General features: G+C 50.0%; 1 protein-coding gene across 9 annotated transcripts; it reads left to right on the top strand.

Moving 5' to 3' along the window:
• Positions 1 to 5,045: 5,045 nt before the first annotated feature.
• Positions 5,046 to 22,083, top strand: myripa (myosin VIIA and Rab interacting protein a). Of its 9 annotated transcripts, none has more exons than XM_028977316.1 (16): positions 5,046 to 5,277; positions 7,793 to 7,921; positions 12,383 to 12,604; positions 14,724 to 14,872; positions 16,618 to 16,698; positions 16,792 to 16,889; positions 17,278 to 17,358; positions 17,637 to 17,771; positions 18,595 to 18,757; positions 18,894 to 19,387; positions 19,473 to 20,555; positions 20,845 to 21,024; positions 21,162 to 21,323; positions 21,445 to 21,543; positions 21,608 to 21,668; positions 21,747 to 22,083. In XM_028977316.1, exons 2-16 carry the CDS (start codon positions 7,812 to 7,814, stop codon positions 21,758 to 21,760), a joined length of 3,132 nt encoding a protein of 1,043 aa, XP_028833149.1. In that variant the 5' UTR covers positions 5,046 to 5,277; positions 7,793 to 7,811; the 3' UTR covers positions 21,761 to 22,083. The 9 variants fall into 9 exon arrangements, with proteins under 9 accessions (XP_028833149.1, XP_028833148.1, XP_028833154.1 ...); XM_028977315.1 differs by lacking the exon at positions 5,046 to 5,277 and adding an exon at positions 7,213 to 7,348; XM_028977313.1 differs by lacking the exon at positions 5,046 to 5,277 and adding an exon at positions 7,547 to 7,709.
• Positions 22,084 to 22,559: the final 476 nt, after the last annotated feature.

The raw sequence follows: 22,559 nt of genomic DNA, 5'->3' as shown, positions 1-22,559 counted from the left end.
CCGTCCCATTTGCCCCGGCCTTCTCCCTTCATCTGGGAGGTTTATGTAACGTAATCAAGAAAAAACGGAAGTCTCACACGGACACACATTCCTTCCAGAAAAATGCAGAAGACGCGTTTATTTGCAGAATAGCGAGAACATCATGCTGCGGTCAGGAGGGACGAGAAACGGCACGACATTCGCGGTTATTCCGTCTCCTTCCTTCTCGTTTTGCGTCGCCTGCGAAGTCTGGACGTTTCCTTCTGCACCCACCAGAACTTTGTCAGAGAGGTGGTCACAAGCCAACTTCCCTCAGGCGGACAAAGTTCTGTGGATGCAGAAGGAAACGTCCAGTTGGCACGACTCACAACCTTCAGACAAGTTCACCCGGGTGACTGAGAACCTTCACACACGTTGCTGGGTAAGTTTTATTGTTTCACTGCGCGGCTATAAACCAAGAGCTGAGATGCAGAACATCACATTTCACCAACTCTCATGTCATGTTTACCCTGGAGCACCCTGGAGCTCTAAAAAGCGCTTATCTGGCACGAAGGGTCTTATCTGCCCCACATTTAAAAAAGGTCACATCAATGGAAGGAAAAGTGAACTAAGATGTCCAAGTTAGGATCTGCTGCCACGAGGTGGTGAAGGGTGGAGCTGCAAGGTCAACCTGCGATTCTTCTGCATCTGCCTGGTTGAAATACGTGTGTGTGAGTGTGAGCGTGTTGTGGAAGGCCTCGTGGTCAGATGTTCCAGCATTTATTTTGCAGGTTCTCGGATACAGAAAGCTGGCTGTGGTTACATGTGGGCTGCGTGCTGAGTACAGAGAAGCAGCGTGGAGACGATCTTCATCTTCAGCCGCCCGGGTTCCGAACGGACCCTAAAGGAGACATTCCTCCGGGGCGGCCCTTCTTCGCCTTGGTCTTCTTGTTGTTCTGCAGCTGTCGCTTCTGTCTCATCACCTGGTTAAAGAAGAGGGCGGGGAGCCATAAGCCGCAGAATCGCAGAACCACAGCAACAGGAACCCAGAAGAACATCTCACCTCCTGCTGGCCATCAGGGGTGTTGGTGACAGCGGGTGGCTTTGGGAGCACTGCAGCACCCTGAAATGAAGCAGCGAGGGCTGATCACTACACTGACCGTCCCAGCCGTTCACCTTCATTACCGGGTTCTTACGGCGATTAGAGACGTGTGTCCTGCCCTCCCCTTCTTCTTCAGGCTCCCCCTCACATCGCCCTGCAGAAAGGAAGACAGGAGACCACGGCCGCTCAGATACGTCATCGTCTGCAACATGTAAACCTGCTGATATTGTTTTTTTGTACCATCGGGGTGAAGGTGGCACGCTCTTGTCCCCTCCTGTCCCCGAGTTCGGGAAGCTGTGAAGATGGAACTCTTGTCAGTTTCTCTTTAATTTGTGCATCGGTTGTGAAATCGCGGTCGGCCTCCAGTCCACATTTCCCAGCATGCACTTCTCCTGTCCCTTCTGTCCCTTCCCATCGAGTGCAGATGTGAAACACCACGAGAGTCCCCTACCCCATCGGCGGCCTGGTCCACAGCGCGGCCGTCGTCCATCTCCGGCGGGAAGGCGTGGAGGGTGCAGGTCAGCAAGAAGATCAGACCGAGCTGCACCAGCCCTTCCATGGCGAAGCTCTGCGGCCCTCACCTGCTCCGCCCGCTGCTTTATACCGGGCCGCCCTCACCCCCCCGGCGGGTGGCGGCGAGATGAGTGGAACCAGCTGCAGACGTCGGCTTCTTCAGCCAGACAGGAGGAGTCGAGGTGCCGGTCCAGTTGGACCATGTGCTTCGGGTTATCGTGCTGTTTATTAGAACAACTCGCACGGTTCTGGCATCTGGATTCTGTCAACAGCTCCGCTGCGCACATGGACAGTTCTTCATCTGGATCTCCAGTGGGCCGTTTCTGCTACGTGGATGCGTCATAATAATATTAATAATCCTAAATATTAGTGTTATCTCGTTTTTTCATGTATTTTGACCTGTTGCTGTAAATCAGCGTTGGTGGTGGAACTAGTTTGAATAAGACTTTTACAATTGAATATTACATTTTTAATTGAATATTCAATATTTCCTGCTATTACCTCTGTTTCTATCCACTTTCTGTGGGATTAATAAAGGTTGATCTTATCTTATGACCAGCATGCATCTTGGTAATTAACACATTGCAGAATCATATTTTTTAATAATCAGAAAAAAAAGCTCATGAACGTGAATGAATCCGAATTTTTATGAATCTTCAGATATTAATACGCATCAGTGTGAAAACAGCCGCGCGCGGACTGCGCGTGCGCGCGTGCGTGCGTGCCCGCGCGCGCTCCGCGCTGACCACGGGAAGTGGGCGGGGCGAGGCCCGGCGGGGCGGGGCGCAGATCCGCTGTCCGGTCGCTGGACGCCGCAGGAGCACCGAGCCGAGCGGAACCGAACCGAACCGGATCAGGTTCCGGTTCTTTTCCTTTGTGATTCTTCATCTGCTACAGGTGAGTTTATCAAGGCGAATATGAGCCCAGAACCTCCTCCTGGTCAGGAGATCTGGGTTTCACTGGACCTTACACCTGCCGTCCATGGTGAACTCAGAAGATCTCAGTTTCTGGAGGGACTGGAAGGATTTCTGGATTTCTCACTCATGCTCATTTATTTAAAGGTTCATGGTGGTTCTTCTGATAAGTTCTGGTGTGAGTGGGAGGAGGTGAAGGTTCCTCAGCAGTTTCAGTCACGAGTGCAGGGATTTGCAAAAGGAGATTGGCTCTACTTCAGTTCTTGGACAACAGGGACCACAAACACGGCTGCTATGTGTTTATTTGTTCTGAGGATCTCTTCCAACTTCACCACCATTGCGATGTAAACCGGAGAGACATTTCTTTTAGGGAGACAGTCTCTGACTGGTGAGAGAAGAGCTTCTCACACCTCTTTATGTTTCCCAGAATCCCCTGGGGCTGGGATATGGGGCGGAAGATGGACCTGTCTGGGCTGACGGAGGAGGAGGCGCAGCACATCCTGCATGTGGTGCAGAGGGACATGAGGCTGCGAGAGAGTGAGGAGAGCCGCCTGAGGTGAGTCCTTCCTGCACCTGACCTCCACCCTAAGTCACCTGTGCCTCCTGGATGCACCTCCTACTCACCTTCTCCATCTCCTCCCTGTGTCCAGTTACCTCCTCTTTCCTGTTCCACTCTACTCTCAACGCCTCCCTGTGTCCAATCTTCTCCCATCTTCCTGTCCCATCAGCCTGTTCTCCTGTGCCTGCACACGAACATTTTGTGTTGGATCTTCAACTGCTGAATTCCAGACATTTCTAAAGCACAGGAGGTTCCTGCTGCTCCCTGTCTCCATTTAACCACAGAACAAAAGACGGGAAAAGGGCGTTCCTTTCCTGTCTGACCGCCTCACTTGTCCCAGTGGTCTCCACAGGGCTGCCTGTCATTCTTCCCAGCCAGAAGATGTGGAGCAGTGAACGGAACACACCAACATGTGTACAATATCAGAACCAGAACACGTGTTCATACTGTGGTGGCAGTAGCCTAGTGGGTAACTCGCCTATGAACCAGAAGACCCAGAATCGAACCCCACTTTCTACCATCGTGTCCCTGAGCAAGACACTTAACCCTGAGTGTCTCCAGGGGGGACTGTCCCTGTAACTACTGGGTGGTAGTAGCCTAGCGGGTAACACACTCACCTATGAACCAGAAGACCCAGGTTCAAACCTCGCTTACTACCATCGTGTCCCTGAGCAAGACACTTAACCCTGAGTGTGTCCAGGGGGGGACTGTCCCTGTAACTACTGGGTGGTAGTAGCCTAGCGGGCCTAGCGGGTAACACACTCGCCTATGAACCAGAAGCCCCAGGTTCAAACCCTGCTTACTACCATCGTGTCCCTGAGCCAGACACTTAACCCTGAGTGTCTCCAGGGGGGACTGTCCCTGTAACTACTGGTGTAAGTCACTCTGGATAAGGACATCTGCTCTGGAACCGAGGAGAACATCGGCATGAGAGCCACTAATGAGCAGACGGAACCGCGGAACCTTCTGCATTAGACACGCCGAATGGTTCTCTAGTGCAACGTTTCAAAAACGTTTGTGGCGCATCAAGAGAAAATTTACATTTACATTTACACCATTTACCAGACGCCCTTATCCAGAGCGACTTACAATCAGTAGTTACAGGGACAGTCCCCCCCTGGAGACACTCAGGGTTAAGTATCTTGCTCAGGGACACGATGGCAGTAAGTGGGGTTCGAACCCGGGTCTTCTGGTTCATAGGCGAGCGTGTTACCCACTAGGCAGGCACCACACGACTAAGCTTGTCATGAAAAACCCTCTCCGGCTAAAGATGCTTCTATATTCTTGTCCAGGTGACAGAAGGGGACAAGCAGAAGTGCGTAAATACCGAGATCGAGACCGACGGAGTCATCTAGTGAGTTTAATAGGCTGGTAGTAGCCTAGCGGGTAACACACTCGCCTGTGAACCAGAAGACTCGGGTTCAAATCCCACTTACTACCATTGTCTGACTGTCCCCTGTTACTACTGGTTGTAAGTTGCTCTGGATAAGGGCGTCTGATAAATGCTGTAAATGTAAATGTAATTCGAGGCTCACCAGATGCTAGAGAAGTTCGGGTGTTTTACCTGAGCGCCTTGACGTTCCTCTGCTGCTGAAGACTCCCTCGGATCATCTGAATCACATCCAGAGGTTCCACCAGAGCTCCCAGCAGTGCGTGTGTGTGTGTGTGTGTGTGTGTGGGAGGGACAAGAGAGAACGCTGACTCAATTAACACACACACACACACACACACACACACACAGCCACGCTGGAGAAGGTGGTTCCCTCAGGAAAATTGTTCTTCACGGGACAACAGCGAGCCGCGTGTGCGGTGCAGGAATGTTCCGGAATTCCGTCCCATTTGCCCCGGCCTTCTCCCTTCATCTGGGAGGTTTATGTAACGTAATCAAGAAAAAACGGAAGTCTCACACGGACACACATTCCTTCCAGAAAAAATGCAGAAGACGCGTTTATTTGCAGAATAGCGAGAACATCATGCTGCGGTCAGGAGGGACGAGAAACGGCACGACATTCGCGGTTATTCCGTCTCCTTCCTTCTCGTTTTGCGTCGCCTGCGAAGTCTGGACGTTTCCTTCTGCACCCACCAGAACTTTGTCAGAGAGGTGGTCACAAGCCAACTTCCCTCAGGCGGACAAAGTTCTGTGGATGCAGAAGGAAACGTCCAGTTGGCACGACTCACAACCTTCAGACAAGTTCACCCGGGTGACTGAGAACCTTCACACACGTTGCTGGGTAAGTTTTATTGTTTCACTGCGCGGCTATAAACCAAGAGCTGAGATGCAGAACATCACATTTCACCAACTCTCATGTCATGTTTACCCTGGAGCACCCTGGAGCTCTAAAAAGCGCTTATCTGGCACGAAGGGTCTTATCTGCCCCACATTTAAAAAAGGTCACATCAATGGAAGGAAAAGTGAACTAAGATGTCCAAGTTAGGATCTGCTGCCACGAGGTGGTGAAGGGTGGAGCTGCAAGGTCAACCTGCGATTCTTCTGCATCTGCCTGGTTGAAATACGTGTGTGTGAGTGTGAGCGTGTTGTGGAAGGCCTCGTGGTCAGATGTTCCAGCATTTATTTTGCAGGTTCTCGGATACAGAAAGCTGGCTGTGGTTACATGTGGGCTGCGTGCTGAGTACAGAGAAGCAGCGTGGAGACGATCTTCATCTTCAGCCGCCCGGGTTCCGAACGGACCCTAAAGGAGACATTCCTCCGGGGCGGCCCTTCTTCGCCTTGGTCTTCTTGTTGTTCTGCAGCTGTCGCTTCTGTCTCATCACCTGGTTAAAGAAGAGGGCGGGGAGCCATAAGCCGCAGAATCGCAGAACCACAGCAACAGGAACCCAGAAGAACATCTCACCTCCTGCTGGCCATCAGGGGTGTTGGTGACAGCGGGTGGCTTTGGGAGCACTGCAGCACCCTGAAATGAAGCAGCGAGGGCTGATCACTACACTGACCGTCCCAGCCGTTCACCTTCATTACCGGGTTCTTACGGCGATTAGAGACGTGTGTCCTGCCCTCCCCTTCTTCTTCAGGCTCCCCCTCACATCGCCCTGCAGAAAGGAAGACAGGAGACCACGGCCGCTCAGATACGTCATCGTCTGCAACATGTAAACCTGCTGATATTGTTTTTTTGTACCATCGGGGTGAAGGTGGCACGCTCTTGTCCCCTCCTGTCCCCGAGTTCGGGAAGCTGTGAAGATGGAACTCTTGTCAGTTTCTCTTTAATTTGTGCATCGGTTGTGAAATCGCGGTCGGCCTCCAGTCCACATTTCCCAGCATGCACTTCTCCTGTCCCTTCTGTCCCTTCCCATCGAGTGCAGATGTGAAACACCACGAGAGTCCCCTACCCCATCGGCGGCCTGGTCCACAGCGCGGCCGTCGTCCATCTCCGGCGGGAAGGCGTGGAGGGTGCAGGTCAGCAAGAAGATCAGACCGAGCTGCACCAGCCCTTCCATGGCGAAGCTCTGCGGCCCTCACCTGCTCCGCCCGCTGCTTTATACCGGGCCGCCCTCACCCCCCCGGCGGGTGGCGGCGAGATGAGTGGAACCAGCTGCAGACGTCGGCTTCTTCAGCCAGACAGGAGGAGTCGAGGTGCCGGTCCAGTTGGACCATGTGCTTCGGGTTATCGTGCTGTTTATTAGAACAACTCGCACGGTTCTGGCATCTGGATTCTGTCAACAGCTCCGCTGCGCACATGGACAGTTCTTCATCTGGATCTCCAGTGGGGCCGTTTCTGCTACGTGGATGCGTCATAATAATATTAATAATCCTAAATATTAGTGTTATCTCGTTTTTTCATGTATTTTGACCTGTTGCTGTAAATCAGCGTTGGTGGTGGAACTAGTTTGAATAAGACTTTTACAATTGAATATTACATTTTTAATTGAATATTCAATATTTCCTGCTATTACCTCTGTTTCTATCCACTTTCTGTGGGATTAATAAAGGTTGATCTTATCTTATGACCAGCATGCATCTTGGTAATTAACACATTGCAGAATCATATTTTTTAATAATCAGAAAAAAAAGCTCATGAACGTGAATGAATCCGAATTTTTATGAATCTTCAGATATTAATACGCATCAGTGTGAAAACAGCCGCGCGCGGACTGCGCGTGCGCGCGTGCGTGCGTGCCCGCGCGCGCTCCGCGCTGACCACGGGAAGTGGGCGGGGCGAGGCCCGGCGGGGCGGGGCGCAGATCCGCTGTCCGGTCGCTGGACGCCGCAGGAGCACCGAGCCGAGCGGAACCGAACCGAACCGGATCAGGTTCCGGTTCTTTTCCTTTGTGATTCTTCATCTGCTACAGGTGAGTTTATCAAGGCGAATATGAGCCCAGAACCTCCTCCTGGTCAGGAGATCTGGGTTTCACTGGACCTTACACCTGCCGTCCATGGTGAACTCAGAAGATCTCAGTTTCTGGAGGGACTGGAAGGATTTCTGGATTTCTCACTCATGCTCATTTATTTAAAGGTTCATGGTGGTTCTTCTGATAAGTTCTGGTGTGAGTGGGAGGAGGTGAAGGTTCCTCAGCAGTTTCAGTCACGAGTGCAGGGATTTGCAAAAGGAGATTGGCTCTACTTCAGTTCTTGGACAACAGGGACCACAAACACGGCTGCTATGTGTTTATTTGTTCTGAGGATCTCTTCCAACTTCACCACCATTGCGATGTAAACCGGAGAGACATTTCTTTTAGGGAGACAGTCTCTGACTGGTGAGAGAAGAGCTTCTCACACCTCTTTATGTTTCCCAGAATCCCCTGGGGCTGGGATATGGGGCGGAAGATGGACCTGTCTGGGCTGACGGAGGAGGAGGCGCAGCACATCCTGCATGTGGTGCAGAGGGACATGAGGCTGCGAGAGAGTGAGGAGAGCCGCCTGAGGTGAGTCCTTCCTGCACCTGACCTCCACCCTAAAGTCACCTGTGCCTCCTGGATGCACCTCCTACTCACCTTCTCCATCTCCTCCCTGTGTCCAGTTACCTCCTCTTTCCTGTTCCACTCTACTCTCAACGCCTCCCTGTGTCCAATCTTCTCCCATCTTCCTGTCCCATCAGCCTGTTCTCCTGTGCCTGCACACGAACATTTTGTGTTGGATCTTCAACTGCTGAATTCCAGACATTTCTAAAGCACAGGAGGTTCCTGCTGCTCCCTGTCTCCATTTAACCACAGAACAAAAGACGGGAAAAGGGCGTTCCTTTCCTGTCTGACCGCCTCACTTGTCCCAGTGGTCTCCACAGGGCTGCCTGTCATTCTTCCCAGCCAGAAGATGTGGAGCAGTGAACGGAACACACCAACATGTGTACAATATCAGAACCAGAACACGTGTTCATACTGTGGTGGCAGTAGCCTAGTGGGTAACTCGCCTATGAACCAGAAGACCCAGAATCGAACCCCACTTTCTACCATCGTGTCCCTGAGCAAGACACTTAACCCTGAGTGTCTCCAGGGGGACTGTCCCTGTAACTACTGGGTGGTAGTAGCCTAGCGGGTAACACACTCACCTATGAACCAGAAGACCCAGGTTCAAACCTCGCTTACTACCATCGTGTCCCTGAGCAAGACACTTAACCCTGAGTGTGTCCAGGGGGGGACTGTCCCTGTAACTACTGGGTGGTAGTAGCCTAGCGGGCCTAGCGGGTAACACACTCGCCTATGAACCAGAAGCCCCAGGTTCAAACCCTGCTTACTACCATCGTGTCCCTGAGCCAGACACTTAACCCTGAGTGTCTCCAGGGGGGACTGTCCCTGTAACTACTGGTGTAAGTCACTCTGGATAAGGACATCTGGTAAATGCTGTAAATGTTCATACAGCATCGTGTGGGTGTGTGTGCATCCTTAGGTGAGCATTAGCCCAGCCCTTCGTCCATTGTCCCAGGATGGTCTCCAGCAGCTGCAGCCCTGCCGTTGTCTAAAAGTCCTTTGTGCTTCGAAATCTATCTAATCTGAACCTTGGAGAATGGGACATACGCATAAAGCCCCCACACAAACATCTTCACCTTCATCCATCCTGTCCACCACTTTCCCACCAGGCCCCAAGATTGTCATTGTGAGACACTGCAGCGCAGCACGCGGTGACACGGTGAAACATGTCCTCTACATTTAACCATCACCCTTGGTGACAGTGGGCAGCCATGGCAGGCATTTTCTCATGCTTTTCCAACACCTCGCGTAAAACATTATCTCCACCAACCATCATGGCTTCCAAACGTGTGAAGCATTGTGAAGAACTCCTCGTCCCGCCTCTCTCCTCCTAGTCCCGCCTCTCTCCTCCTCATTAGCATTTAAAGCTACAGACAGTGAAACGCGTCCTGGGACAGGATCTAAGTGGCTGTAATTCTGAATTTTGGAAAGACACTTCAGATACAATTTTGAGATAAAAAAACATTTTTTGTTATGTTGGAATTGGCTGAATGGGAGAAGTTCTCCTCGTGGAGCCTGTGCTTCAGAATTGAGTTTTATTTGGAGGCTGCAGATCTTCTGATTACGGCCTCAGCCTCTGATCTTCACCACAGTTATACGCAGTGATGCAGTGATGCCGTGCTGTCTTTTAATGATGGTTTCCATTATATACCCCATGGCTGTTTAGAAATCATAAAATCTTCTCCTGTAGACCAGTTGAGCTCAGAAGCAGCAGACTAAGAGGGGATTTTGGATTACGGTTGTCGCTGGTGTGTTTGCCCCGTGTCTGCTCTCTATGTTTGGACACAAAGAACTTTTTGTTTTTCTTGTGGCCTTTTTGTCGGTGGTCAGAGGCGAACGAACCAGATCAAGATTGACCTGGTGGTAGTAGCCCGGTGGGTAACACACTCGCCTACGAACCAGAAGACCCAGGTTCAAACTCCACTTACTACCATCGTGTCCCTGAGCAGGACACTTAACCCTGAGTGTCTCCAGGGGGGGACTGTCCCTGTAACTACTGACTGTAAGGCGTTCTGGATAAGGGCGTAAATGTAAACTGCCCTGAAATAAAATGACCTGTGGATGGACCTTCCAGAAGGGTGAATGGTCCATGTTCAGACGGTTGGGTCTTGTTGATTCTGGGTTGATGGTGTTGGTCTCCTGGACTGACTGACTTCTGTGTGTCTATCTCCAGGCTTCAGGGCTGCTGAGGACATGTTTTTGTTCCTGTGTTGCTCAGATTTCTGCACCACTGGCGTCTTTTCAACACTTGACTGAAAACGAGGTTCTTAGTCCGCAGGCGGATTGTTTTCTGCTTTTTGAGTCTTTATCTGCAGCTGTAATCACTTCCAGACGTCCTGGTTTCCAGGAATGCCTCACAAATGGTGGGAAGAAAACCGACACAATCAATTAAAACACAGTTTAGCTCAAAATGACGTTTTCTCTATGAGTCCAAGTTAAGACCTCCCCCAATGTTGTTCTACACAGTGTAGCAAAAAAGACAAAACATGACGAAGGACATTGTGCACCGACCCATAATATAAGGAAAAGACGGTGGAGAACATCTCCACGTTCTCGGCCGTGCTGCAGTAGCATTATGTGTTGAGGGGGTAGAACTGTCACCAGAAGGAAGAGGTTGTGGAAAACATCTCCATCTTTTTGGCCATGTTGCAGTAGCATTGTGTGTTGAAGGTGTAGAACTATCACCAGAAGAAAGAGGCTGTGGAGGACATCTCCATCTTTTTGGCCGTGTTGCTGTAGTGTTGTGTGTTGAAGGTGTAGAACTGTCACCAGAAGAAAGAGGCTGAGGAGAACATCTCCATGTTCTTTGCTGTGTTGCGGTTGCATTATGTGTTGAGAGGGTAGAACTATCACCAGAAGAAAGAGGCTGTGGAGGACATCTCCATCTTTTCGGCTGTCTTACGGTAGCGGTGTGTGTTGAGGGTGTAGAACTGTCACCAGAAGGAAGAGGCTGTGGAGAACATCTCCATCTTTTCAGTCGTGTTACGGTAGCACTGTGTGTTGAGAGGGTAGAACTATCACCAGAAGAAAGAGGCTGTAGTGAACATCTCCATCTTTTCAGCCATGTTGCTGTAGCACTGTGTGTTGAAGGTGTAGAACTGTCACCAGACGGAAGAGGCTGTGGAGAACGTCTCCATCTTCTCGGCTGTGTTGTGTGTTTTCTATCCTGCTGCGTTTATCCTGGTGTTGATCTCTCTGAGACATTTGTTGACCAGATGGTGAACTTCCATCTCTGGTGTTCCAGTTCAGTGCTGTGAATGGCGCCAAGGATCCATATCACGTCTGAGCCATCTAGTCAGACGTTTCACATCATTTACACCAGCACATGAGTCCAGTGTGATCAGGAAGATTGTAGATGGTTGTCAAGTTGGATACCCATGAAACAAATTTCTGAGCTCAGGATGGTTTTGGGACCACCAAGGTTGTTGATGAACAGATGAAGAGTCTGTTTACTTCCTAATCAGTCATAAATGTCCTCTTCTTCATTTTTTACTTTATCGATCCCAAAGGGAAGATTGGGATCAGTATTTTTGAACAAAATCTAACATCTGGACCATAAACATGCCAAGATGTGACTTTAGTGCCAGAGTCACGTCAAGTCCTCCACCACCACCTCTACATAACAGATGTTCATCCAGGAGCTCTGCATCAGCCGGAGTGTGGCGGAGTGGATTTATGTGATGAAGTCGCTGAGCTACAGGTGCTGCACGTGCAGATGTGGAGGTGAGGAGAGGTGGAGAAGGACCCAGCAAGGTTCCTCCTCATCCCAAACGATGCCAAACACCTCTCTTTCAGTGAGGTAATTCGACCAAAGTCCCTTCTTGGCATCAATAAAACATCTTTTTATAAATGTTTCCCTTATCGAAGTAGAAGAAAGGTCAGGTCCATCAAAACTGAAACCAGTTGGAACTTCAGACCTGTTGGGCTCTGGCCATGACGATGAAGATGCTGAGCTGATTGATGGAGCCTGGCAGCATCTCCCCGCCACATATTTCACCATATTTTTTATATTTCTAATAACATCTCGCTGTCTTACTTTTCCGACCTGTAGCGGGGTGATCGGGCGGCGTTTTCATTATCTGGCCGATTGTGTAATCTGGTGAGATTATCTCCTGCTCCCTGCCAGACCTAATCAGTTGATGCCGACTGCGGTGCTTCCGGCGCTTTCTGCTCGGTGGTCGCTGCAGCGCTCACGTGACCGGCTGCGAGCAGAACAGACTCGGCTGTACGAGGAAGCAGGCGTGGTGGGTTTACCTGCTGAGGGTCGGGGTTAAAGGTCACCTCTCTGTAAAATCATGTATAACGATGTATTGATGAATTTACTGATGTTGGTTTTTTTATTCGGGGTTTCAGCTTCTTGGTGTCCTCTCTCTCTCTCTCTCTCTCTCTCCCTCCCTCTGTCTCCATCTCTCTCTCCGTCAGCGAGATGAGGCAGGAGTTGGACGCTGAGGGAACCCGCTGCTCCCTCCTCTCTCGCCAGCGTCGCTTCAACCAGCGCTGCTGCATCCACTGCTGCTCCACCTTCGCCTTCCTCCTCAACCCCAAGCGGGCGTGTCTGGACTGCGGCTACAACGTCTGCCGGCGCTGCCGCGCCTACAGCCGGCGGGACAAGTCGTGGCTCTGCTCAGTCTGCCAGAAGCGCAGGTCTGTCTGTCTGTCTGTCTGTCTGGGACTCGGTGCCGATCCGCGTCTGCCTCCACCCACCGTTGGTGCTGCAGCCGAACGCATTTCACTTCTGGAGAAGTTGGGCTTTTTGTCAGCTGCTGTGGGAATTTGATGTTTTAGAACATACATAACCAACAAATGACAGTGTAGTAACAGTCTCATTTCCATATAGAAACAATGGTACTGAGGTCACGTGTGGTCCACACAGAGCAGCGGGGGTAATAATATTCGAAAAGGCGTTTGTATTACTTATAATGTGAATAATGTGAGTAATAATGTTACCACTTCACCATAAAATGATTTAATCCTGCCAACCTACAGTTACGGTTAAAACAGAATATGTACTCTGTACATTTTTACACTTACATTTACAGCATTTACCAGACGCCCTTATCCAGAGCGACTTACAGTCAGTAGTTACAGGGACAGTCCCTGTGTGTTACCCGCCAGGCTACTACCACCCTACATTTACATTTACAGTATTTATCATACACCCTTATCCAGAGCGACTTACAGTCAGTAGTTACAGGGACAGTCCCCCCCGGAGCAATTTAGGGTTAATTGTCTTACTCAGGGACTCAATGGTAGTAAGTGGGATTTGAACCCGGGACGTCTGGTTCACAGGCGAGTGTGTTACCCACTAGGCTACTACCACCCTACCTCTGTACTAACTTGCCTTGATTTTTCCGACCATACGGTGATACAGGTTCATTTAAAATGAACTCAGTTATATGTGAGTTTTATAGTGATGTGTAACCCTGATTCATGATTTGAATTCGAATGGTCGCTATTAATGTGTGAAAAACGCTTCCTGCTACTAACCGTAATTCAGAAGGGCAAAAAATACGGAATTCACATGAACTGCATGGGACATGATGGAAGCTCATGGGTCAGAGATCCTCTGTGCATGCTGCTCATTAACCCGGTTGCCAGGTTATCATATCCTCCCTCACATAATCGATGCATCGCGATGCAGACGTGGTGATCCTGCATGGATTCAGTGCTTCGATCACAACAACGTTTCCTGGTGGTTTTCTGGCGTTTTTAACAACGTTCTTGTTAAAACGGATAAGGGTGGTAGTAGCCTAGTGGGTAACACACTCGCCTATGAACCAGAAGACCCGGGTTCGAATCCCACTTACTACCATTGTGTCCCTGAGCAAGACACTTAACCCTGAGTGTCTCCAGGGGGGGGACTGTCCCTGTAACTACTGATTGTCAGTTGCTCTGGATAAGGGCGTCTGGTAAATGCTGTAAATGTAAATGTAAATGTAAAACGCAGTGTCGGTGGTGACTGTGGCGGCCTGATCGGAGTACAGTGACCCATAAATCGGAGCGGGCGAGTGTTTGTTCTGTCCCTTCACAACACACACAAAGCGGCAATGGAAGAAAAGATTTTGTGTCCAGAGATGACATGACATTATCGCCTCACGGCATTAGAGTTGCTCCAGTGAGCACCCCAGCAATTTCCTACGTTACTTCACGTGATGTCTTCACATACACGAGTTAAGGTCTCGGTCCCAACGTGGAAAATCGATGGGATGCCTCGTGATGCACTGATAATCGTAATTGAATCAGACACCCCTACTGTCCAGACATCTGTTTACTCTACATACGTGCATTATTTTCATCATAGTTGGTGACATCATTGTGACCTCTGTTAGCTCACGTGTGTGCGGTAAAGCCGCTGTTATGTAAGATCATGTGACACAGATCGGCTGGGGATTTGAGCCGGGTGACCTGAACTGATTACAGTGAAATGGTACTCGCTGTGTCACTCGTAGCTTGTGGGCTGCAGGCTGCAGGGTGGTGCTGGAATAAGTGTGTGTGTGAGTGTGTGTGTGAGTGTGTATTCCCAGGCTCGGTCCGTTCCTGCATTTTTCGTGTGTTTAATGGATTTGTGTTCGGAAAACTTCTTATCCTTACATGCCTGGCCACGCCCCTAAACTGCAGCAACATCCCTGCAGCGCGTTAATAGCTGAATAGAACGTCATACATCAGTAGCAATTTGATATGAGGAACATAAACACGTGTGTATGTGTGTGTGTGTGTGTGTGTGTGTGTGTGTGTGGTGTTTATGTTCTCTGTTCTGCTGCAGGCTGCTGAAGACCAGATCTCTGGACTGGTACTACAACGATGTGAGAAGACGCTTCAGGAGGTTCGGCAGCGCCAAGGTGCTGAAGACACTGTACAGAAGACACCTGGCTGAGCAGGACTTTCTGACCGAGTTCACTGGTGACGAACTGTGTGTGTGTGTATGTGAGGTGACGAACTGTGTGTGTGTGTATGTGAGGGCAGTAAACAGGATTAGGGGCACTGCAGCGCAGCACACGGTGACACGGTGAAACGTGTCCTCTGTATTTAACCGTCACCCTTGGTGAGCAGTGGGACACCATGACAGGCGCCCAGGGAGCAGTGTGTGGGGACGGGACCTTCATCAAGGGGACCTCAGTGGCACCTTGGCGGTTTGGGACTCGAACCCACAACCTTTCGATTACGGGGCCGCTTCCTTAACCGCTAGGCCACCACTGTCCAACTCTGTCCATATGTGAATGTTGTTTGTGTGTGTGTATGTCTCTTTCTGTATGCATGGAAGAATATGCACATTATTTGCGATTATTAATTTTAAATATTTTACGTGTTAAAATAAATGAATTAGAGGGTGGGTGGGCATGTCTGCTATGCAGGGAGCACAGAAGCGGCGTGGCAACACAGCTGAATGACCTGCAATTAACCCAAATGATTGGCTAATGCGTTCAAGACATTTGCATAAATAGATTTGATTGGCTGGTGCTTCCACCGTTCTTGAAAATGAAAATAAAGAATTTCATCACCCCGTTGAAAGTGAATGGGAAGCGCCTGCTTGATCGTCTTAAAGCCGACGTGACCTTTCACTCTGGGGTCGTTTCACCCTGACTGATAAATTACAGCAATTATGTGATGCTGCCTCCAGCCTCAGTGAACTGAAGGAGGCGAGTGGCTCTGATGCTCCCTCCCACCTCCCAAAATAGCATCATGGAAGTCCGCCGCAGCATGCATGCGTCGCTTCCAAAACACTCATCAGGCGCGACGTGACCTTTACTCGCCAGCCATGGTGTGATAAGGAAACATATCGAGGTGTCGGGCGCGATTCATCAACAGCAGCGCCCATCCTGGCACATCATCACCATGCCCAGAGCAGACTGGCTCTCAGTGTCCCGGTGATCATTGTCTCTGAGTGGCTGAGCAGCTTCAGCGACAGCCGACAGAAAGACGGAAATGGAACATCTTACTAAAGCAAATTGAAGCATTTTTAATTTAATTTAATTTAATTTAATTTCCAGTTAGGAAACTGTAAGGAAGCTCCACTATTTAATTTAATTTAAGTTAATTTCCAGTTAGGAAACTGTAAGGAAGCTCCACTATTTAATTGAATTTAATTACATTTCCAGGGGCAGTGGTGGCCTAGTGGTTAAGGAAGTGGCCCCGTAATCAGAAGGTTGCCGGTTCGAATTCCGGTCTGCCAAGGTGCCACTGAGGTGCCACTGAGCAAAGACCCGTCCCCACACACTGCTCCCCGGGCGCCTGTCATGGCTGCACACTGCTCACTCAGGGTGATGGGTTAATGCAGAGGACAAATTTCACTGTGTGCACCGTGTGCTGTGCTGCTGTGTATCACATGTGACAATCACTTCACTTTATTTTTTTTTAACTATTTAATTTAATTTAATTTCCAGTTAGGAAACTGTGAGGAAGCTCCACTATTTAATTTAATTTAATTTGATTTCCAGTTAGGAAACTGTAAGGAAGCTCCACTATTTAATTTATTTAATTTCCAGTTAGGAAACTGTGAGGAAGCTCCACTATTTAATTTATTTAATTTCCAGTTAGGAAACTGTGAGGAAGCTCCACTTTTTAATTTATTTAATTTCCAGTTAGGAAACTCCACTAGATGGACTGTGACCGTCACTGTGCAGGCTTGTGACAGCTTTTTCCTGTGTTTCTCGCTGCAGACGACAGCACGTACGAGGGGAGCACTGGGAATGAGGGCAGCGTCTCAGAGAGCGATTCCATCTTCTACCGCCACAGTAATGGTGGGCGTGGCCTCAGCGGAACCTCTGTTCTGGAGAATTCCACATTAAATTTGCTATTAATGAGAGTCTAATGGAAAATGTGAATGTGCACAGAGCACAGCATGGAAGAGACCATCAGTGTGGCGCTACGGGTGGCAGGAGAGGCCGTAGATGAAGCCATCTCCAAAGCAGAAGCCCACGCCGACAGCCAGGTGAGGCCACTGTGCCGACTGGGATCAGCAGTCAACACCGGACGGGTCGCATTTCACAGGATCTTGAAGAGCTGATAAATTCTGAGCCCAGTTCACTGAGCTCTCTGGCCGCTATTTACTCCAAGTGCACATCTGAAACGTCGGCTGGTGTTCACCCTCGTCAGAAACCATCTGGAGTTACATAAATTCAAGATTTGCTCACGTACGGGACTTGATCAGGACAGTGGGTTACAGTCAGAGAGGAAAGGGGATTTGACCCATTGACGCGTTCGGGTTAATGTTCCATGATGGTTGTGTGACGGTGTAATAATGTAGGTATGAACTTTGATGCAGCCAATCAGAATGCAGAGAACAGGTCAGGCTGACTGTTAGCATGTTTCTGTAAAAGGAGAAACAGAGTGAAGCCCAGTACCTTCGCGGGAACAGAGAGAAGCTGGTCGAGGACCTGGCCACCACCATCCTACACAAAGTGAGTGTTCTTCTCGCCAAATCCTGCTTCCACCATTTTATCAGAATTTTCCCAATATTTTATCACATTATTCTGTATCTGATGATGAAACTGGACAGGTGAGACCTCTAAATATCACCTTATTATATATTTTAATGAAACTAATTAAGCATGTCAGGACTGACCTCAAGCTCTGAATAATTTAAATAAATCAAAATATGAATACATTAGCAATCGTCTAATTCCAGCGACCAGCACTACCACTGTTCGGAATTCTAATCCCATTCCTAATCTCTCAGATTATTCGGAGGAGGAGGGACACATCTGAGGTCCAGTCAGAATGCAGTCTGGACCAGAGCAGGGAGCTGCTGTCCCTCTGTCCCCCGCCCCACAGCAGCTTGGGTCCCGAGACCAGTCGCAGGACCTCTCTCTGGGTACAGGAGGGACATTTATTCATTTACATTTAACATTTTACAGTTAAGGCATCTGGCAGACGTCCTTTTCCAGAGCGACTTACAACGTTACCGTCGATGAGGTGATCAGTTCTGGTTCACCAGGACCCCCAACTATGAATACAATCTTTTTATTCACTCTGTTCTAGTTTCTGTTTATGTTCAGATGACTTTCTGCATTTTAACAGTAGTTTCATTAGATGGAGATTAATCAGGTAAAATAACAATCTTTCAATAATCTTTTCAATATAAAATATATATATATGTACAGAGGTGTGAAAAAGTGTTTGCCCCTCTCCGATTTCTTACTTTTTTCCATTTTAGTCACATTTAAATGTTTCAGATCATCAAAAAATACTAAGTATAACAGAGTAGATACGTATTGCACACTATAAAAAACACTACCGTGTATTGGATGTGTGTGTTTGTTAGTCTTTGTTGTAGAGACTGACAGTGGTTGGGAGGAAGGATCTTCTGAATCTCTCCTTCCCACATCGTGGAAGCAGGAACCTGCCGAGTCTCTGCATGGGGTGGGAGATGTTGTTCAGCAGGGTTTAGCTTCCATTGTTGTAGGAGAAGCGTAAGTGGAGAAGCCTCATGCTGTGGTCGGTTAGTGAGGTAGCCCGCGTGGCGAGGTGCTGGTCCACTCCATGTGTACTCCAGCTTGTCCCTCAGGATTGTGGGTATGATGATGTTGAAAGGACATGATTCTCACAGCGCTCCTCATCTCCAGTGCTTGTGCTTGTGGATTTTTCTCTGCAGGTGTAATTGTTCTCTGCATTTCTGCACTTGTCCCCTTCCTCAGAGGTCCCACTCCGCTTTCTCCCTGCTGACTAGCGAGATTTTAGACCGGCATCGTGGGAGGAAGTACAGTGAAGGCCTCACACAGGCAGCACTGCAGGGTCTGAAGACAGACGGAGCTTCTGCCCTGCGCTCCTGGAAGAGCGCTGACCGCCTGGACCACTCCGGTACTCGACTCGCCGTCCTGACAATGCTGGCCACACGGGGGCGCCGTTGCCTTGTCTGTGGGGCTTAATGGGGCGATGGCGGGAGGGAGGTGTGACTGTGTGTGTAAATGTCCCATCTGATCTTGCGTGTCCTCAGGTGCCTCCTCTGTGCTGCAGAGCCCGGACGGGAACTGGATAGCCCTGCAGAGCGCGGCGGCGGCGGCGGCGTCTCGGCCGAGGATGCTGGCTCAGAGGAAGAGCCAGGTGTTCAGTGCCCTGGAGAGGGAGTCGGGCGTGGTCTCCCCGTACGATGAGTTGGCCTCAGACACCGGGCTCGAGACCGAAGACCCCTGGGGAGGCGGCGTGCATGAGATCCAGCGCAGAATCGCCTCCAGCCGCAGTCAGGGGTCCCGCGGCTCGCCATCGCCCCCCGGTGGGGAAGGTGCCAGGCTGGCGCCATACACCCTCCTGGTGTCCCTGGTGGACAAGAGCGCTCCCCAGGAGCCCCGCCGCACCCCTCTTCATCGGCCCAGTATTTTAAACATGAACTTTAACCCTGAGCCAGAAGACAGCAGTGGGCCGGACGACGTGCCGGAGGTCCACAGGTCACGGAGGAAGAGAAAAGGCAGGAAGGACGAGAAGCAAGTCCCGGTGAGAGTCCCTCCTCCTCTTTTATTTTACTTTATTCCCGTGGTCTTACAGCCCTGAAGTTCCCTCCATCTACATCTTCTGACAGGACTACTTCAGCATGGTCGTCTCAGAGAGGTCGAGAACGGCTCCCCCCCGTCTTGGTGACCAGGCTGACGCTGTGACCTCCGGACATGTGACGCCCGAACCACTGGTGTCATGGATCACGGGACCTGTAGGACCCCTGGAACTCACATCCAGACTACGAGAGCTGAGCTGCCAGGACGCAGCGTCCTCCACAGAGGAGGATCTGAACATGCTGGACGAGGAGGGGACAGATGAAGTGGGAGGGACCAGTGGGAGACACACACCTCACACACCTGCTGAATTGGGAGAAGAAACGTCAGGTGGTTCAGACGTGGAGAACTCTGACTATGAATCTGAGGAGTCGTCTGAGGGAGGGAGCATTGAAGAGATTTTAGATGAGATGGTGAGAGCTTCGGAGGCGGAGATCGGAGGAGGTACAGAAAATGTGGAGATAGAAGGAGACACGCTGGACACTGATCTAGAGGAGGATGAGGAGACCAGGCTGGAGGACACAGATCTTCTGTCCCACAGTGAAAGGGAGATGAGAAGAGAATCAGAGAGTGAAGAACCTGAAGCGCCTGCAGAGCTGGAGTCTGTTGGAACAGGACAGGAGATGATTGAAGGAATGATGGACATCAGAGACATGCAGTTTGGTGGAGTTACATCTGTGGAAGAATTTGAAGACAGAGATATAACTGATAATGAGAACGAGTCAGGTGAAGAGGATCTGGAGGAAGAAGATCTGGAGGAGCTCGAAGGTCTCGGTGAGAGTGGAGAGGAGCAGAGTCTCCTGCTGTCAGCTGAGACTGAGGGAACAGAGGACAGTGAAAAGTGGTCTGTGGAGCAGAAGCCTTGTGTAGAAGGAACAGTCGTACACAGAGAGGAGGTGTCGGAGGAGACCAGGGGAGCAGACTTCCATGAACGTGTGGAGAGTGGAGTTGGAAAGGACCAGAGGAGAGGCCAGGCTGGGCCAAGCATGGTGGAGCAAGGCGAGGAGCCGTCTTTAACAGAGGAGAGCGAGAGTGAACTGTTGGAGGACGGCGATGGTGAGAACATGGCCCACACTGGCCCGCAGGAACCACTGTCCCCAGGGGACATCTGTAAAGTAAGGACGTCCTGAGATATCCTCTCTTTTTCTGCCGTTGTCCTCCTGTTTTCTCTTTACTTCCTTGCTTCAATTCTGTGCTTGTTAGGGCCTGGTGAGAAGACTGTGAGAAGGTCAGATGGCTGCTGCTGGATGGTTCCTGTGCCACTCCTCCTTTCTCCTGTTTCTGTCATATTCTCTTTCAGATGAAATTCTACTGCCTGCTTGGTGTTTATGTTCTAGGTGTCTTTCCATACTAGTGGTGGAATGTCTGGTGTCTCTGTCTCTTGTATGTGGCGTTGTGGCGCAGAAGCACTCGGCTGCGTCCCTGTGCAGCATCACCAGGGAGGTCCTGCGGGTCCTCAACGCTACCGAGGACCTGATTCAGGAGGCGGAAGAGGACGGCCCTGCGGGGCGGACAGGCTCGCCTGCTCTCTCTCCGAAGGACAGCGGGACACTGGACCAGCAGCTCAGCAGGCTGGAGGAAAATGTACCTTGAGCAGTTTCTATCCTTTTAAATGTCTCATAAATCTGACATTTGCGTACGCTATTGTTGTCTTTCGATCGTACGTCGACTTTTGGTATGAGTTCTATCGTTTGACCTTTACCCTGGTGGTCTCTGCCCAGGTGTATATAGCAGCCGGGTCCGCGTTTGGCCTGGAGGCGGAGCTTAACGAACTGGAAGGAAGCGCCCGTCGCGTGAGCGGCGCCACCACAGAGAGGGAGATGGCCTTCCTTGAGGAGCAGGTGGCATCTGCAGCCGCCCAGGTGCAGCAGTCGGAGCTCCAGGTGTGTCCTGCCTGGACGCGCCGTTCCATCACGTTCCTAACTCGCCGTGTGGCACGATATCGCTATGTAGTTATCTTGTGGCAGAATTCTGACTCTTGTGCTTGCTTAATGCTTCGTGAAGGTGGCTGATATTTCATCGCGAATCGCGGCACTGAAAAATGCTGGCCTGAACGTGGCTCCACAGACTCGCTTCTCCAAGCTTCCCAAGCACAAGCCCAAGGTGCGTTTCTGCATTTCTGGTCACCTGATCTCAAGGTGGTCATTCATAATGTCTCTACCTGCAGCCACAAACCATAGACTCATCGCGGCTGCAGAGGAGAAGACTCCCAGCGCCCCCTTTCAAAGGTACCTGACCATCATCACAATACGCCTCTACTGCATCAATTTGCATTTCTGCCAACATTTCTGGCCATGACATTTTAGACAGCGAGTCCTGAGGAGGAGCGAAGGGTCTCTGAAGGTCCTGCTGAAGATCCCAGCCACTCCGCCACTCCAGTGCCTTCATCTCAACTCCTCCACCAGTCGACTTTTCATGCCTTAAACCTGGGACCAGGAGATCAGAGCCAGACGCTCGACAAGAATTCAAATCCACTGTTTAATGTAGAATTCCCTGATAATAATCATTCTCACATCATTTAGCAATTTTGTGATTTTGATACAGAATCATAAATAATTAATTTAATTCCTTTTCTGTTTTATTGAAATACATTTTTATATAAATAGTAAATAAATTTATTTTAAATAATTACTGCAGTTTATCTAGGACAATTTGACAGAAATAAAGTTCCAAAGATAAAATTTTTTCCTTGTTTTTAATGTATCAGACCAACACTGTGCATATAAAAATCACATTTGTGGCTGATTGGCCGGATGGTTGTCATGGAAACCAGTTTGTTTGGTTGGCATGTGCTACTCAGCCACTCAGCGAGCGAGTGAACCACGCCCATTTAGGCTTTTACCCAATCAGGACAGAACCACACATAACCACGCCTACTCAACAGACTTACATTTACAGCATTTACCAGACGCCCTTATCCAGAGCGACTTACAGTCAGTAGTTACAGGGACAGTCCCCCCCTGGAGACTCTTCTGGTTCATAGGCGAGTTTGTTACCCACTAGGCTACTACCACCCCTGGTCTTCAGTTGGTTTGTGTCCAGCAGAGCTGTACGTACTCCAGATCTGGTTGCATTTGTCCCCTGTGACTTAGAAGAGCGGTGGGACAGGTTAATCTTAA

Source organism: Denticeps clupeoides, chromosome 4 (assembly GCF_900700375.1).
Source record: "Denticeps clupeoides chromosome 4, fDenClu1.1, whole genome shotgun sequence".
Lineage (NCBI taxonomy): Eukaryota > Metazoa > Chordata > Actinopteri > Clupeiformes > Denticipitidae > Denticeps > Denticeps clupeoides.
Note: the sequence above shows the minus strand (reverse complement) of the source record. Positions and strands in the feature narration are given on the sequence as shown.